Source organism: Pseudocercospora fijiensis (genome assembly GCF_000340215.1).
Source record: "Pseudocercospora fijiensis CIRAD86 unplaced genomic scaffold MYCFIscaffold_2, whole genome shotgun sequence".
Classification (NCBI taxonomy): Eukaryota; Fungi; Ascomycota; class Dothideomycetes; order Mycosphaerellales; family Mycosphaerellaceae; genus Pseudocercospora; species Pseudocercospora fijiensis.
In genome coordinates, this window is record NW_006921533.1 from 7,064,677 (window position 1) to 7,082,254 (window position 17,578).

At 49.9% G+C, this 17,578-nt stretch overlaps 8 protein-coding genes across 8 annotated transcripts; 5 read left to right on the top strand and 3 right to left on the bottom strand.

Moving 5' to 3' along the window:
* The first annotated feature begins 960 nt into the window (after positions 1–960).
* MYCFIDRAFT_210627 (uncharacterized protein) lies at positions 961–2,431 on the top strand. Its single transcript, XM_007925788.1, has one exon. The coding sequence runs from the start codon at positions 968–970 to the stop codon at positions 1,952–1,954; it is 987 nt and encodes a 328-aa protein (XP_007923979.1). The 5' UTR covers positions 961–967; the 3' UTR covers positions 1,955–2,431.
* A 211-nt stretch (positions 2,432–2,642) lies between these two features.
* On the bottom strand, positions 2,643–4,400 carry MYCFIDRAFT_96983 (uncharacterized protein; the record flags this gene model as incomplete). Its single annotated transcript, XM_007925789.1, has 4 exons — positions 2,643–2,749; positions 2,806–3,027; positions 3,112–4,141; positions 4,197–4,400. Coding segments are annotated over 4 exons (1,563 nt in total), but the record flags the coding sequence as incomplete, so codon positions are not given.
* A 242-nt stretch (positions 4,401–4,642) lies between these two features.
* On the top strand, positions 4,643–5,057 carry MYCFIDRAFT_172531 (uncharacterized protein; the record flags this gene model as incomplete). The annotated part of the gene is made up of 3 exons (XM_007925790.1): positions 4,643–4,674; positions 4,711–4,818; positions 4,853–5,057. 3 exons carry the CDS (start codon positions 4,643–4,645, stop codon positions 5,055–5,057), a joined length of 345 nt encoding a protein of 114 aa, XP_007923981.1.
* Positions 5,058–5,108: 51 nt separating this feature from the next.
* On the bottom strand, positions 5,109–7,523 carry MYCFIDRAFT_172532 (uncharacterized protein; the record flags this gene model as incomplete). The annotated part of the gene is made up of 1 exon (XM_007925791.1): positions 5,109–7,523. One exon carries the CDS (start codon positions 7,521–7,523, stop codon positions 5,109–5,111), a length of 2,415 nt encoding a protein of 804 aa, XP_007923982.1.
* A 265-nt stretch (positions 7,524–7,788) lies between these two features.
* MYCFIDRAFT_49442 (uncharacterized protein) lies at positions 7,789–8,576 on the top strand. The gene is made up of 3 exons (XM_007924349.1): positions 7,789–7,922; positions 7,977–8,100; positions 8,153–8,576. Exons 1-3 carry the CDS (start codon positions 7,797–7,799, stop codon positions 8,185–8,187), a joined length of 285 nt encoding a protein of 94 aa, XP_007922540.1. The 5' UTR covers positions 7,789–7,796; the 3' UTR covers positions 8,188–8,576.
* On the bottom strand, positions 8,540–10,993 carry MYCFIDRAFT_30102 (actin regulatory protein; the record flags this gene model as incomplete). The annotated part of the gene is made up of 3 exons (XM_007924174.1): positions 8,540–9,601; positions 10,004–10,360; positions 10,412–10,993. The coding sequence occupies 3 exons, from the start codon at positions 10,991–10,993 to the stop codon at positions 8,540–8,542; spliced, it is 2,001 nt and encodes a 666-aa protein (XP_007922365.1).
* Positions 10,994–11,018: 25 nt separating this feature from the next.
* MYCFIDRAFT_172535 (uncharacterized protein) lies at positions 11,019–11,357 on the top strand (the record flags this gene model as incomplete). Its single annotated transcript, XM_007925792.1, has 3 exons — positions 11,019–11,183; positions 11,220–11,275; positions 11,309–11,357. 3 exons carry the CDS (start codon positions 11,019–11,021, stop codon positions 11,355–11,357), a joined length of 270 nt encoding a protein of 89 aa, XP_007923983.1.
* Positions 11,358–14,960: 3,603 nt separating this feature from the next.
* MYCFIDRAFT_49441 (uncharacterized protein) lies at positions 14,961–17,254 on the top strand. The gene is made up of 4 exons (XM_007924348.1): positions 14,961–15,146; positions 15,457–15,476; positions 15,530–15,578; positions 15,634–17,254. The coding sequence occupies exons 1-4, from the start codon at positions 15,005–15,007 to the stop codon at positions 17,052–17,054; spliced, it is 1,632 nt and encodes a 543-aa protein (XP_007922539.1). The 5' UTR covers positions 14,961–15,004; the 3' UTR covers positions 17,055–17,254.
* Positions 17,255–17,578: the final 324 nt, after the last annotated feature.

Here is a 17,578-nt window from a genome sequence, read left to right on the forward strand (position 1 = left end):
TTTCAAAGGACGCATCGAGGAGGGTGCATCCACGCAGGAGAGGCCCGCCAAGCGGAGGACGCTGCCTTGGCTGGATCAGGAAAGCACACAGGGCGATACTGCCTCGAGAGAATCGACCAGCTCCACCGCGTTCAAGGTCAAGACCACATACGCCACTCCTGGTTCCACCAAGGATAAGAGGGACAAGTCCATGTATCTTTGGAACACCACTGCCAGCGCCGTGAAGGAGCAGCAGAAGAAACATCGTGAAGAGGCCAAGAAATTGTCGCTCAAGAAAGTGGATGGAACAGAAGACTCGGTCCGCAAGGCGAAGAGCACGCAGAGGCGACCGGCCCGTGTGTTTCTCAGTGACGAGCAACAGCACGTTCTGGGGCTGGTCATCGAGAAGAAGAAGAGCGTTTTCTTCACTGGATCGGCTGGCACCGGAAAGTCTGTGCTTATGCGAGAGATCATCTCACAGCTGCGGAAGAAGTATCAGCGGGAGCCAGATCGTGTTGCCGTGACGGCTTCGACTGGACTGGCTGCATGTAACGTTGGTGGCGTGACGCTACACAGCTTCGCTGGCATTGGCCTGGGCAAAGAAGACGTGCCTGAACTCGTTCGCAAGATCAAGCGGAATCAGAAGGCAAAGCATCGTTGGATGCGCACGAAGGTGCTTGTCATTGATGAAGTGTCTATGGTTGACGGCGAACTTTTCGACAAGCTTGAGGCCATTGCGCGCCAAATCAGAAACAACGGCAGGCCATTTGGAGGCATTCAAATTGTGATCACTGGTGATTTCTTCCAGTTACCACCAGTGCCCGAAGGTGGTCGCGCTGCCAAATTTTGTTTCGACGGAGCAACGTGGTCAACGTGTATCGAGCACACAATCGGCCTGCACCATGTGTTCCGTCAGAAAGACCCAAGTAAGTGATTGTGAGAAGTTTTACTTGGTACAATACTGATCTTCGTAATAGTCTTCGCTGGCATGCTCAACGAGATGCGCGAGGGCCGCCTGACCGAATCTTCTATCCAAGCATTCCGGAAACTTGACCGCCCGCTTAACTTCGAAGACTCACTCGATGCAACAGAGCTGTTCCCAACACGTCAGGAAGTCGATCGCGCCAATAGTGGTCGATTGTCGCTTCTTCAAGGAGAGCTGTATCCTTTCCCTGCCAAAGACGGCGGTTCCATTGTCGACAAAGCTCAGCGCGACAAGTTGCTTTCCAACTGCCTCGCTCCCGAAATGATCACGCTCAAGAAGGGTGCGCAGGTCATGCTCATCAAGAACATCGATGAAACGCTTGTCAATGGCTCTCTGGGTCGCGTCATTGGCTTCATGGATGAGCGTCAATTCGACAGCTACAACAACAACGAAGCCGCGTTCCTGCAGTCCCCGGGCGGCACCATTCAGAGCAATCGCGACATCGACGAGTCGCAGCCTAACGCGCGGCAAATGATGCAGGGCATCACGACGTCGCGCAGATGGCCCTTGGTCCGCTTCGCCGTCGCAGATGGCACCTGGCGTGACTTGCTGTGCCAACCCGAGACCTGGAAAGTCGAACTACCGAACGGAGAAGTTCAAGCCTCTCGTGCACAAATCCCTCTCATCTTAGCCTGGGCTTTGTCTATCCACAAAGCCCAGGGTCAGACTCTAGCTCGTGTGAAAGTCGATCTCGGCAAAGTTTTCGAGAAGGGCCAAGCTTACGTCGCCCTGAGTCGTGCCACCAGCATGGCTGGATTACAGGTCCTGAGATTCGATCCGAGAAAGGTCAATGCTCATGACCGAGTTCGGAATTTCTATTCTAAACTCGCACGTGTTGAGTTGGCAGAGAAGAATCAGGCACGTCTGGACAAGATCAAGCAGCCAACTACGACGACTACTTCGGCCAAGGATTATGAAGAGCAATTCATGAATGGAGCTTTTGATAATCCGACCATGGTGGAGGGGAATTTCAAATGGGACGACTTCTGAGCGATGGGAGATGTCTGGCAGTGGCTGAAAGACGGAATGTCCATGTTTGGCATCGTTAACGCGCACCATACCTGTTTGGCAGAGGCATGATGAGTCGGTAGACAGCCTACGCTATGCTATATTGCTCAACGCTTCGCTTACTGTCACTCGGAATGCTTGTCGTTTGAGCACGAGGCAGGAACTCGCGTCAGCCGTTCGCGACGCTGCTCATCTTGGAACGTCAAACTCATCAACCACTGTCCTCTTTGCGTTCCCATCTTTGCCTAAATCTCGGCACGACAGACCTTGAAAGCCTGGCTTCTGACTCCTTTGAAATCAATCGAAGCAGGCGAATGGAGCGCCTCTCAAGAATGCATTGCTTCGTGGTGCACGGGGAACGAAAACATGAGAATGATGCGGGTGATCTCGCGTCAATCGCCTCTGACGCTGTCAATTCTTGAATGCTTGCTCCTGTCATTCAGTCTGATGCTTCTTTTCAACTGCCGTTCTCCATGCAATACTCTATGTGCACACATCTGGGTATCAAAATGCAACGCTATGCAAACGACATCACCACAATCATCATGCACGCAGCTTGTCTACGAAATCACCTTCGCCCGGCCCTTCTTCTAATCGTCCTCTTATGCCATCTAGCCTTCACACCTCGCCTGGCCAAAAAGTCGCGTATCTTATCCCACAACATGAAGCCGAAGACGAGGAGCATGAAAATTACCAAAACAGGTATAGCAACGGTCCAGAAGAAGGCGAAAGGCTTAGCGATACCATCACCACTCGCAAAATTCATGCCGAAATATCCTATAAGCCAAATTAGTTTCGCCGCGAGTAACTTGCGCATTTTTCAGCTCACGTACCTGATATGAAGGTCAAGGGCGCGAAGAATACTGTGACGACTGCTAAGATCATCATGAAGTTGTTGGTCTGCGCTCCGACGGTGTTGAAAATTAATGTAGATATGTTGCCGGCGGAGGCATCCATCTGTTCCAGTGCTTGGATCATGGTGATACAGTGATCAAGCACATCGCCGAAATAAGTGTGGGCGAGCGGCGTAATCGTTACGCTCGTGGCGTAGTCTGCTCGCTTCATTGCGATTCTCCTGAAGTCTGATACTTGTCTCATCACTGCTGGTATACCCTCACGGTTCCGTTTGCTTCCGGGACTCTTAGGTCGGTGGTGCTCCACTGAAGGGATCGGCGCAGGTACTAATCCAGTTGGAGGCTCCGAGTTGTGGTCGCGAAGACTGTTGACAAGGTGAACGATTGGCTTGAAAAGGTTTTGCAACATGTCGACTTCTTCGCCGAAGATGTGAAGGGCTCTCGAGGTCTTGATGTTAGGATTGGTCATCGCATCGATCTGGAGTTCCTTTCGACTTTTGTTGTATGCGTCCCTGACTGGAGTTGCCAAGTCGACCACAGCGTCAATGATAGCTTGGAGTAGAAGCGAGGCATCGCAACTCCTTCTAAGCATTGTTTCCGGGCTGTTCAGCCGGTTCAGGATAGGCCGTTCCACGTCATCAGCCGAATGCTCGAAAAAGGAGATGACGCTGTTGTCGGAAAGAAGGAAGATCGAGACCTGCTCGACGCTAACCGCGAGGTTGTCTTGCGCGAGAGCACTGTGTCTCTCCATCCAGGCAGTGTGTTCAGGAATCTGAGCACTTTCGTATCGATGCAAGGTGCGAATAGCCTTAACCGGTGACTCGTCGGAAATGCCTGAATGGGCGCTTACAAACTCATCGACCTTGCCGTCGTGATCACGGTCCATGTACTGCGGCAGAGCATTGCGTGGAGGAGGCGGTCTCAACCCCAACCTGTCTCGTAGGGTTTGCAGGAAGCTCTTCTTCTTGCCCAGCGCTTCAAATTTCTCGTCAATTCCTTCTTCCTCGGATGAATCCATGCCGCTCGTGCAGGTGCACTTGTCATTACGGCCCCTGTGTTGGTGCAGCCGGACCAGCTTTTGGAGCGTCAGTACAATATACGCCTGTTCAGCATACCAGTCGACTTTTGTGCGAGTTTTGGTATGTATCAAGTCCTCGATGGCCAGCCGATGAAGATTGTACTTGTTGCCCAGAAGACGAATGACATCCCAGGATAGTCCATTAACAGATATCCAGCGACACGGCAGTTGCTCGGTTCTTGGGATATTCAAGATGGCCTCTAGATCTGCGTTGGTACATCTCGATTGATGAATATTCTGATATGACCACGTTAGCACGGATGAGGAAGATTGTGAGCCAAAATGTACTTACCTGATCTGAAAAGTCTATAACATTGATATCGCACGCAGTCTTCAACTTGGTTAGATGCGGTGGGATCTTGTCGTCCTCGGCAGAGGTGTCGACGCCGGGTTCGGCTCCAGGCTGCCAGCTTGATGCATCATGAATCTCAGGTTCGTGATAGGTAGTGACTGTGTTGGACCGCGATGGTTTGCGATGTCTCAGAGTGTCGATAGTTTCGGGCACAGAGAGGCGAGAGCCTGCACTCGCTTGCCGATGAAGGCCATGCATGCCGGGCAACATTGGAGGCCGAGGCGCAGGGAGCACAGGAGAGAGAGGCGTATTGCTATCCCTAGCTCCATCGCCCGACGATACTTGCAGAGTCGCTGTTCTCTCAGGGCCTTCAAAATCCCGCACCGTGGTCATCGCGCCGAAGTCAGGGATAGTCTCGCTCATCCGAAAATCAGATATGCCATGCCATGAATGTGAGGGAAGATGAAAAGTCCAAAGCGTCGAAAAAGCGAATGTAATATATGAAGGTGACGAGTGAGGACAAAAGTTCAAAAGTACCGCGAAGTCATGAGATCGTGGAGAGAGATTTAAGCATGCCAGCTAAGCTTTTCCACCAAAAAGCTAATTGGAGCTTTTGGACAAGGTGCCGAGTCTAGTCCGACCAATGAGAATTGCAGCTTGACACCACCTGCAGCATCTCCCGCAGGATTGAAGCAGCATTACTACGACTCTGTTCACGACTATGACGGCCCTAAGCAGTTTCTCCCCCAGAATCGTGCTACACTGAGACAGTGTGGCTGGTGGGAAGTTTTGGCCTCCCGCCCGCGCCTATGGAAGCATGCGTATGTCGAGGTACGCCTCAGTTCATTCAAACCTGGCTGATTCTGTACAAGTATATAAACATCGCTCCTAGCAAAGTGGAATTGCTCAAGGTCAGCTACTCGTCTCCACTGCGCCGGTCCTGTCGGGTGCAGCTGCACTCGATGCGGCACCATCCAATGTCACCTTCTCTCTCCTGCGCCCATTTCCTGCATGCTCTTGCTTTTGCATTTCCTTGCGAAGACTTCGAGCTTGGCGTGCTTGTGCGAGGCGAACGTGCCTCTCTTCGTTGTCAATGATCCAATCATTACCTACATACCTCCTCGTTGAGTCGACAAGGGCTTTTTGTGCTTCGCGATGACGCTCCCGTCGGGCTATACGCCATTCCACCTCTTCCTTTTGACGAAGCTCGAATTCGACCATTCCTGTTGGCGTCTCGTAGGAGACCACTCTTGGCGACCAGTATCGGTAGTCCCAGAGAAGGGCAGGTAGTAGCTGGGCAGAGCGGTCGAAGTGGTGATCCGTTCTGTACCCGTGCTGATATGTCGCAAGCAATAGGCGAACCCAACGCCGTGCCCAAAAGACGTTACGTCTGCGTATGATCTCGAGATTCTCCCATTCCTGCCGCGCATGTTCCACCGACTCATGATACATGTCTTGGCCAGATGCCTCCTTTGTCACGAGTTCTTTTAGGTGTTGCTGTGCTTGGCGTGTTTGTTCTCGCTGTTCGTGGACGAATTCGAATGCTTCTCTCATCTTCTCTACCACGCCCTCGATGGTACGGTGGCGAGACCTGCTTTTTATGAGCCTGTTATACATTCCCAGTGTTGGCTGAACGAAGTAGGGAGCTCCAATCATTGTTGTCCAGAGCTTCTCGGGACTGTTAGTAGGAAGACTGCCGGTATCATCGCCTTTGTTCGGGCCCTCCGTGACTTCTGCGCGTTTCAGGGAAAGAGCGAAAGTCCATTCGAATAGTTGCGACCACGTTTCCATGGTGATTGGCAACTTGTAGTGCCGCGCCACAAAATCGACCACGCGTAGCGCCGTAGGGATATCGTTGTTTATGCCAAAGCAGTGGGCCAATGTGAAAAGGAGATGCGGGCTCGGGCGAAGCGATGACGACTCTGCGTAATTCCGAGGAATCATGTCTTCTTCATTCTTGCCCTGCATGATTCCATCAACATCGATCCGCCAGACCTTGCGAAGAACAGATTTTACTGTGTCAACATCGCCTTCGCGGGCGCATGCTGTAATGAGGGTTCGAAAGCTCTCTTCATCAGCTAAAATGCCGCTTGCCAGCATTTGATTAAAGATCTTGAGGATCCTCTGACGAATACCGCCAGGACCAATAGCGTAGTTCCTGAATCTGGACCTATTGACGCGCTGAGGAGGGAGCTTGTCACTTCTGGCCAGCATGTTAAAGGGAATAACTCTGACTTTGTGTCGTGCACCTGGATTGTGGGCCCCTTTCCAAACGTAAGAAGCCATGTAATAGTTCCAGCAAGCAAGATCTGGCGTGTGCCCATCCTCATGAAGCTCCTTCCAGATGATAAAATTCATCTTGGGCCCACCCAGATCTCGAGAAGCTCGGAGCAACATGCGATAGTCTTCAAGGGTTGGTTTCTTGCCCGTGGACCGTCGCATTTTCACTATCCTTCGCAAAACAATTGAATAGTCGTAGGCAACGGCCCGCATGGGAGCAATCGCCATGCTCTCAACAAGAGCAGCGCTCAGCTCAATGTGCGCGTTGCCGAGCTTTGAAACAAATCGGCCGGGCTCCAGAATGCGTATAACGTCGGTGAACGTTGTCTCCGGGATCGCTCGAATGAAGTCCATATCGTCTGCGCGAAGGGCAGAGAATAAGCAGCGTATCACAAGGTCGGCCTCTTTTTTTGCCAGAGCAGCGGGGAAATCTTGCTTGTAGTCCAAATTCAGCAATTCGTCTTCGGGCATAGTGAGGCTTGTCGAATCGTCCAAGACGCCTTGATCTGTCGCAGCTTCAGCTCCACCCTGGAAGTCATCCACGCGCTCAAATTGTTCCCACAAAGCCAGCTGTTCTTGTTCCGACGACTCTTGAACACTCTTAACGCGCGGCTGTTGCTGGCTGAAGAAAGTGTTGCCTCTGGGAGCTCTCGTCATCTGCCTCACAGCCGGCGTACTTCTCACATGCCCGTCAACGCCAAAAGACTGTATCTGCTTCTCGGCTTCCAGTCTTTGTCTAGTCACATGGGGATCCTCATTCCCTTCTCCAGCATCCATTGGAGTAGATCCGCGCGGAGAGCGATTCGAAGCTCCACTAAGTATTGTATCATTGTTTGGATCTCCGTCAGACACCTCCCTTCCTCCGCCAAAGTACTGTCCCGGTATCCTCAAGGTGTCATTGCTGTAACATCGTCGTTGTCTCAATGCTCTCCTGGCCTTGCACCCAGCACAAATCCAATCCCCTCTCTTTCGCTTTCCATCGTTCCATATTGACTGCACTGCTTTCCGGGTCTCCAACTGCCCCAGACGGGCCAGCAGCGAGGTCATTCACGAGTCAGTGCGTCGGTCCAGCGACTGCCTTCCCCATCCCCATGGGCTCAGGAACGGATCGTCGCCGGCGTGTGTCTTGGAGCTGGCTCGGTGAAGACGCGGCGCGGAAGTGAAGCGGCCTAAACTCGGGGCAGGCGACGCGAATTGGAAGGGAGGGCCTTCAAATTGTAGGCGGATGATTTTGATTAAGCCCTGTCGCGACACCACGACCACATCCTTCGTCGACAAACGCGGCTCAACTCACTACATTCATTCGACCTCATATTCGACATGGCTGACGTGGAGGACTCGGGCGGGAACCCTGTCAATGAGCCTCTCGATCTCGTGCGCCTTTCCCTCAATGAAACGGTATTCGTGAAGTTACGAGGAGACCGCGAATTGCAAGGAAGACTACATGTGCGCAGACCTTATTCCAAGGTAGCCCATTCGAGTGAGCTGATGGCGACCTAGGCATACGATAGCCATTGCAACTTGGTTCTTGGCGACGTGACGGAGACGGTATATCTGGTAGATGAGGAAGACGAGGATAATGTGCGGACGGTGAAGAAGCAGTCAGAGATGCTGTTTGTGAGAGGTGAGCGCGCATTTCTTGAGGAAATGGGTCTTTTGAGCACTGATGGATCTAGGTGACTCCGTGGTGCTCATTTCGCCGCAGCAGTGAAAAGACGAAGGGGCAGGAGGGGAAAAGCACAAAGAGAGAAAGACAGACTCCCAGCTGCAGGAGCAGAAACGGCTTGCAGGAAGCTGGGAATGCAGCTCTTCTGCAGGGCAAAGAAGCATTGAGAGGTCGCGTTGTATGCCCTCAAACATTAAGAGACAGGGTCGTGGAAAGATTGCACTCAGCTGCATGGACATGAGCGTCCGAGACATGGTTGCATGACTGCGGAAAGAGGATACGCTGGGAGAACCCTTTTTCATCACAAGTTCAAACGTACTACTGCCATACGGGAGGTATCAAGGATTCTCAGATGCTATGGTAGTCTGATGCTGTACACCGCTTAGGATATCATGGATTATGCTATTTCCCAGGCGGCCATGAACCCGCCTCCCCAACCGGTCTTTCCTTTCATACGCCTGTATTCTTGCACAGTAAGACCTCGACCATCCTTCCCGCCGAAGGAAGTGAAAGCCATGATCGTCACTTTCTGTCCAGGTCTACCAAGGTCTCGAACTGGCACATCACACCACCAGACGTCGCCGTTCGTCTCAAATGGAATATGATTCCTGGGATCCTTCTCAAGAGCATCGATCGCCAGCGCGTAGAGGTAATGAGGACCCTTGCCGTTCCTCTCTTGGTCCCAGTGAGGACATATCTTCTGGAAGGAGAACCGTACTGTTGGTCCTGGCTGTTGTGAGAGCACGATCTTCCCTGCATTTGGTTGGAACGAGGTCTTATCAAATCCTTCTTCTGCGACGTAGCCTCCGTAGAAGTGCGCGCCACACCCGTCTTTGTTTCCAGTGATATACTCCGGCCAAGTAACTCGTCTGCCATCTGCACGGAACTGCTTACTGCTGTCCTCTGGGAAATGATCTAGCCCGAAGCTCTCGTTTGTCTGCGTGAATCTCTCGGGTGCAAATCTTTTCTCATATGGCTGGCCAGCGCCTTGGACGATACCCGCGCCCCAGCATGCGTCGATCAATTTCCATGCTCCTCCATCGATCCTTACAGCGTTCCAGGCATGATTCGACGTCTGAGGTGGAATCGGCTGACCGGGTTGCAACGCAGTGTAGCCGAAACCTTTGCCATCTCCACCGACCACAACAGCTTCCATACCAGCTTTCATGGCAAGAGCGGCAAATAATCCAGCATAGCCTTCACACACAGCTAGACCGCTTGCCAGTGTGTTCTGAGGCGTGGACGGTTTGACGTTGTTACCAAAGAACGACACGACATCGTAAGCAATGTTATGATGTAGCCACGTAAAGATAGCCCTAGCTTTATCCGTATGAGAAGGAAAGGGAGCAGTCAATTGCTGGGCTAGCCAGCCCAGGTCTTGTGATGGAATGGACTCCCTAGGAAAGCGTGCGGCGTGGTTGTCCGGCCCAGAGAAGTCCCTGCAATGCAGACAGGAGGACTGCACAGACGGGGTCGCTGCCGGCACTGCAGGTGCAGACACAGGTGCTGCCAGATTGATCCTCGCCTTTCTTGCTGCTTCTTTGACGGTCGAAACAATTCCCCACTCGTTTGCACCCTGAAACGTCTCTATCTCACAGCCACTCTCGAAAATAATAATAGTGGGCCAGCATTGAATCTGATATGCCTGAGCAATGTCTTTGTTGTGATCAGTATTAATCTTGATGAAGGCAATCTGGTTCGGTCGCGAATATTCCAGCGATAGCCGCTCGTAATCCGGTGCAAAGTTCCGACATGGGCCGCACCAGTCTGCATAGAAATCGCTGACAACAATGCGATGAGATGAAAGAATTTGAGAAAACTGAGCGTAAGAGCTGATAGCAACGGGACCTGCCTGTGTTACGGCAGGAGCTGGAGCAGTTGTGCCATTGAGCCTAGGCTTCGAAGCTTGAAGCGCAGCAAGGTCAGGTTTCGAGCTTGTGGGGATAGGCGGCGGTGCTCCGTTTACTGGCGGGGACGAGTCCGGTCTGGCTGAAGGGATCTGAGGTGGCTCGTTTGTAGCCTTATTCATGCCAAAATCGAGCGCTGATCGCTTTGGTCGAGTCGGGAGAGAGGGCTCTGTCTTTGCAGGGACGGTGACACTCGGAGCTCTGTTCGGAAGCTCAGGCCTGGACTGTGGCTGAGTGGCTTCAATAGCCAACATCTGCGCTTGCGGAATGGAGTTCGTCCGTCCTGGTAGCGGAGGAGGAGCAGCAGCCTGCTGTCTGGGAAGTGGCGGTGGAGGTGTTGTGCCGTGTTGCACCTGAGACACTTTCGGAGTCGATTTTGAGGGCCTCAAAGCAGGTCGCATGCCATTATACTTTCTATCAGCGGCTTCCTTTTCTTCCTTGGTCCTTTTGGGAGGCAAAGCAGGAAGCGCTGAAGGGTCGTACTCGGGAGCTCGTATTCTACCACCACCTTGTGAAGTGTAGGAGGTGGCGTTCGAATATCCAGATACAGATGAGCGCGTAGTGGCAACAGAGCTTTGAGAATCTGTAGATCCTCTGCGGCTACGGTCATATTCTGTTTGAGATGGTGCTTCTGATGGTCTCCTTGGCGGCAATGCTGGAGACGGCCGATCTGACGGAGCCCTGTTTGGCAAAGGCGGAGGCGAGACTGCAGGTTGTGTAGAAGTTCTGGAAGGCAATGGTGGCCGATTTGTTGCTCCATTCGCTCCATTCGCTCCATTCGGCCTAGGAGGAGGTGGTGGTCTTGGTCTCTGTGTGCTTGATGCAGTGCTCGATTTATTTGCGGCAGGAGGTACATTATTGTTCACAGGGATGTTGCCAGCAGACTGCAGCTTCAGGGCTGCGATGCGCTCTGCTATACTAGTTGCGCGTGGTTCTTCGGCCATGCTTGCTCAGCGAAGGGTCGAATAAATGCCCCAAGGCGGAAAAGAGAGGGGTGGTGCGCAAAGTAAGGGAGGAAGACGTCGTTTCGGTGGTGAAGAGCTTCGAAGTGCACGGCCTTCAGGTCTGCGGCAAACACGAACGTATCGCTACTGTATGCCCAACTTAGCGGGATCCTTCGAGGCACCAGCACACGTGATAAGGAACGGTGCCATTGATTGATTTTGGCAGATGCACCTCTACACGTCGAGAGCAGAGTTCGAAGCAATGAATGCTAACGACACCTCGTTTCGCCGCTCGTTATCGATGGCTCACTGAAGCGGGCCTCGCCCGAGCACTACTATGGGCTACAGTAAGCCTGTCAGTTAGTGCGGGGAAGACGTACACCTCCGAGAGAGGCTTGGCGAGCACACACACCGCTATTTTATACTATAATCTGCTCTTCTACGCTCTTATAATAGTATAGAATTTTCTATAAATCGTATCGTCGATATACTAGCGGTATAGCGAGTTTCTAGGTATTGTTATCGCTATAATACAACTAAAGCCGATCGATAAGGCCTTATAGGCGCTTCTTAAGTCCTATTTCGCGCAAGGCTATATACCTAAGCGGATAATTAAAGAGACAAAGGTCCCTATTACCGTAAGGTCGATATATAGGTATTAGTAGAAGTAGCGGCTATTTAGCGAATTGTATATAAAGAATAGTAGCGCTATTCGAGGTTAACTATAGAGGCTTCTTTATAAGGAAGAAGAGTAGCTTTACGACTATCTCTACGAGCGGCTAGATACCTATTTCTAAGAGATAATCTCTACTCTTTATAACGAGTTTATACGGCTTCGTCCGATTAATAATAGTAGTAAGGGCATCCGACTAACGCCTATACTACTATTTCGGACCTTAAAGCGTTAGGGTTAGAGCCGGAAGCGTATATAGGTAAAAGCGAAGGAGCGTAACCTATTGCTAAGGGCTTTATAGGTAATAAGGTATACGAGTTAGCCGGTAGATAGGCTTATCTTCGTAGATAAGACTACGTATAATTAGAAGACTAGTTAGCGGAAGTATAGATAGTCAATTCGAGGTATAGGCTATATAGATTATTAGTATGCGAGGCGAGAGGTTAGGTAGTCTGTCCTACCTACCTTTACGATCTACGGTTATTTGCCGTATACGTACGTATACTAAGGATCGATTAATAGTAAGCGGTTTAGCACCTAGTTAGAAGAAGAGGTCCTACCGTACCTTAAGGGTAGTCTATCTATAATATTTATAATAGACAATGCTAGTATCTACTATAGCAGGAGGGTTAAAGAAGCGATACTAGAAGCTAGCTATTACCTCGAGTTTCTACCGCTATACTTACCGGATCTAAATCCTATCGAATAGACCTTCAATCTACTTAAGAAGACTATAAAGAAGTACCGCTATAAGCTGCCGCTCTTTAAGGGTTTCTAGAGCTATTTAGTATAGTACCTATATAAGTATAGAGGCCGAAGAGCGCGCGGATTGTTTAAAAATGCTAGATATAACGTCGAAGGGTACGATTTGCCGTACGATCCTAATTACTTCGAAACGACCGCCGGATCTACGTAAAACATGCTTAATATAGATGCTAAAGAATCCGCATAGTATACGCACTATAAAGGGTCGCCGCCGGTAGTGCTTAGTAACTTAGATAGTTATATATAGAGTAAGGAAGAGTTTAAGCAAGAACTCGAAGAATCGGATATAGATTTCGAGGACTTCGAGTAACGTTATTAGCGCCGGCAAGCGCTAAAGGCAGAGAATTAGATAAATAGTTCGAACGCTAGTATTACCTAATGCTCTATTTCTTCTACAACTAACGCATTTAATTTAATATACTAAATTAGGTCTAAATAAGTGCGATTATAGCAAGAATCTCCCGCTTATTATAAGGTTGTATATATTGTAGTAATAAAAAGAATAGCGCCGAAACAAAGCCCGAATTCAATTATATCTCGCCCTCCTTAGTAGCGGCTCTTTCCGTAGCGATAAGATTATTATCCCTCTCCTTTAGCTATTCTCGAATAGCTTCCTTTAATCGTAGACGCATACTATACACTTTATTAAGCTCGTAAGGCTAGTTAGATTAGTCTATATTAGCGATAGTATCGAGACGCTATACTATTCCTACGAAGAACTTAATATAGGCGCGTAGAGAGTCCTATTCCGCGAAGTCCGGCTAAAGGCTATACTAGTCGAAGAATTTAGCTATTGCTTACTAAGATATTACTATACGCGGTACTTTAAGCGGCGCCTTATATCTAGAGCGATAGCCGGCAAGAGCGCGAGTAGGAGTCCTTAATAGCGTACTAGGAATACGACTAAGGCTATTATTCTATTAGTATAGTATACCGCCTATAAACTCGCCTATTATCTTTATTATACTACCGTTCTTGCCGGCTAGTAAGTCCGAGTCGCTATTGCGCCGTATTCGACGAGTATTCTAGCCTTAATACTTCTTCTTAATCTTACGAGAAATTAGTATAATCTCGACCGAGACTAGAAGCCTATCTAGCTAAGAGCTGTCCTTATTCTATACATATTTACTCTTCGCAATCGCCTAGCTTAATTTAACTATTATAGCGTCGTAGAAGGGGAAGTAGTTCTCGCTAAGCTCCTTTACCGAGCGATTAAACTAGTAAGCAGACTCGCTAGCCTTCTTGCTATTAATATAGTCCTTACGAGTGTAGAGCTACTCGTTAATAATCTTAAAGTCGTACCTATTAGACGACTCGAGTTTAGCAACGATTAGACTAGTATTCCTTATTTAGATAGTATCTAGATTCTTCTTTAACTTCTTACTACTAACCTCCTTCCTACCTTTGCCTCTAGCTACTACTAGTTGCTTAGGCTTTATATAAAAGTCGAGATTAATAAAGGGCTTCTTCCTCGACGCTTTTACTAAATTAATTATATAGTTAAGAGCTTGCCGGTAAACTATGTCGCCGTCGATATCGTTACCTACTTAGTGCTAGTCGCTAGTAAACGCATTCTTCGAGCCTTTAGCGCCTACTCGAATAACGACTCGATAAGGTCGTTAATAGCCGTTAAGCTAAGCAAATTTCGCCGCCTACGTATAGGCATCCTACGGCTCTTTATCTCTCGTAGTAAGGAAGCTAACTACCTTCGTAGCAAGCGACCGAGCGGCGCCCTTCTTAGCTAGATTAAATATAGTCTATTATCTAATATAATAGAAGATTTCCGGTTTATTACCTAAGAAAGAGCTAGGAGTAGTAATAGGCACGTTACTAGTAGTAAGAGCGGATAGACTGCTAGTAGCAGCCTCGGCTTCCTACGCGGCGTTAAAAGAGGAGGAAGTAGAGTAAGAGGCAGAGGGAAAACAAGCGGTTTTGCTAGGTAAAATACTACTATTATCCCCCTCTAAGGGAGCTACGGCCTCTTTGCTTTAGGCAGTTACGGGACTAGCGATTAGATTAGGCTCTTCTACGGTAGTCTTCTTACCCTTTCTACCGGCGCTAGACCTACTTATTATACTACTCTTTACCTACTAAGTCGTATTAGTACCTCGTCTTATTAGCGGCGGCGATATAGGCTTCTCGAGAGACTAGATTACCTTCTTCTTTAGTATAGAAGCGGTTAACTCGTTGTTTAATCGAGCTAGAGGCACGCTAGCAGTCGTACGAGTAGACCTTATCGGCATTATTGCTAGTAATCGATAGAGATATACGTACGAGGCTTGAATAGACGATTATTCTCTGTTTTACGACAATAGATAGGAAGAAGTACGCAATTCTATATACAAAACCACTATTGGAATCCCTCCTTAACCGGATAAGGAGAGGAGGAGGCTCTGCGGACCGTACTGACAGGCTTACTGTAGCCTATAGTACCATGTAGCGCGCATCGGCACATGGCGTCACGCCGCGCTATTACTGAGCTGGTCATTTTCCGTCTGCTCACTTTCCAACTCTCCCTCGCGATCAATTTCCTAGTGACACGCACGTTCAATCAAGAACGCGACATCGACGACATGGCGACATTCAAGCACGGATCGGCGGCGGAACCGATACCTGCCAGAGCCAGCAACGATGACTTGGCCCCCAACAACCCCCTCCAATCCGACCTCACGGCCGACGATACGAGCAGCATGGATAGTGATGAGGCCTACCTTGGTAAGGCTAGGAAAGAGCTGGAGAGAGCATGATGATTGATGGACCGTCTTGACATTTCCATCGCTTCAGTGAGTTACCAGTGGTATCAAGCAAAAGAGTCATGGCACACGGGTGCTCGCACTTCAGTCTGACACCACCCATCCATCTTGAACGTTTGATGGAGTGTTTGATCGAATTGTGGGCTGAGATCATACCGTACTTGAAAACTTGATCACAGTAATTTGTGCGAAAGAAGATGCATGACCTCAAAATCAGTCAATGCTTGCGATCCTCCGTACCTGTTGCATTGGCAAACGCTAATTTGACTCAGCGAAAATTGGTTACAAGCAGGTGTGTAGATTGTGACGTTCTCCTCAATGAAGACATGGTGCTGAAAGTGACAGTCTCTCCACCGCCAATGGAAGCTCTTCGAAAGCTTTGCGGCTAGCTTTGGTATAGCCACGTCAAGATATACTGTACCTTCCTGTAGTTATTGACGTTGTCGCAGCTGCCCTATACGCCGTGGGTGGTGTCCGAACCACCTTTACCATCGGAGTCGGCGCAGGAGGACCAGCTGCGTACTGGTCAAGCTACGTTGTGACCTGCTTCTTTGTCATGATTACAGCCGCAGTGCTCGCCGAAATATGCAGCGCTTTACCAGCCGCTGGTTCCATCTACTTCTGGGCCGCTGAAAGTGGTGGCCGACGCTTTGGACGTTTGTTCGGCTTCATTGTGGCATGGTGGAGCACCACTGCTTGGACTACCTTTATCGCCTCTGACTGTCAGGCTGCGGCAAACTTTCTCCTGTCAGAGATCACAGTATTTGGACTGGACTTCCCTACCGACACTTCCAACATCAAGTTCCGCGCTGTCCAGTGGATCGTCTCCGAAGTCATTCTCTTTATAGCCATAGGCATGAACTACCTCAGTCCAAAGACATACAAGGCCGTCTTCCGATTCGCAACTGGCTTGATTTGTCTGGACTTCCTGCTCAACATCATCTGGCTGCCAATAGCTGTATCGAAGACTTACGGGTTTCAAGACGCCAAGTATGTTTTCACACATACAACCAACCAGACTGGAGCGCCACCCGTATGGAACTGGATGCTTTCGTACTTTGTTACTGCCGGTATCTTGGTTGGCTTCGAAGCTTCTGGCCACATTGCTGAAGAGACCAAGAACGCGAGTATCACTGCCGCTCGCGGAATTTTTACTTCAGCTGGTGCTTCCGCAGCTATGGGATTCCCCGTCGTCATACTGTTCTTGTTCTGTCTGCCCGATTTGACAACGCTATATAGCCTGGACGCGCCTCAGCCTTTCGTCAGCATCTATGCTCTCAGCATGGGTCGGGGCGGGCACATTTTCATGAATGTGGTCTGCATCCTGGGACTTATCTTCAATGCTACAGTCGCTGGTGTCGCAAGTTCCCGTCTTATCTGGGCCGTTGCGCGAGATGGCGTCCTTCCTTTCTCAGGCTGGATATCGAAAGTATCGGAGAAGAAAGAGCCCAAAAACGCGATCATTGTCATGCACGCAGTTGCGGCTTTGCTATTGTGCACCATTCTAGCATCGCCGGTAGCCTTCACCTCTCTCGTCAGTGCTGCTGGCGTCCCAACCATCACAGCTTATGCTCTGATCTGCTTCGGTCGCGTATTCCTTACGCCGCACAGCTTCCAGAATGCTAGATGGTCGCTCGGCAAATGGTCCAGACCAATGAACTTCATTGCGTTGATCTGGAACTTATACTTGGCATGTGTGCTTTTCTCGCCGATCGTGTTTCCGGTCACGGCAGAGTCGTTCAACTACTCTCCAGTCATTTTCGGCGCCATCACGATATTCGGCATCGTGACTTGGTGGATAATCCCTGAGGACAGATGGCTGCCGTATGGTCGTCTTGGCCGCATCCAGAGTATCGACCAGCACCAATGAACCACATGGCATTTTAGAGCAAGATCATCTTGGGATTCGGAGCATGGGCAATAAGACTGCGGAACGGATTCGAATACCATACAAACACCCGAGCACATCGAAGACGTCACACAGGGCGCAAGCGATGATCCAAAAATATTATCACAAGCATAGAGGTATATACTCTGCAACAACTGACTGCATTCGCAATTGTTTCAGCGTCATATGTCAAATCACCAACAGTCGAGAAAGTGAAGGGATCGAAAAAAAGTGACAGGGGTCCACGGCTGCCTGGGCCGAATCAGGCAGGAGCGGGTCTGCGCCTTCTTTGATCGCCATCACTTTAAGCCAACACTCGCACACAAAGCATTCCAAACACAAACACACATTTTCGCACGTCGCACTTCGCTTCCTTCCTACTACAACTCATAGCATCCACCACTCCGCACTCCTTCGCATCGAATTCTCGCTATCAACAAAATGGCATCGGTCAAGGTTGGCCAGAAGGTGTGGGTGGTCATGATGGGCAACGAGCTCGGTGGCGT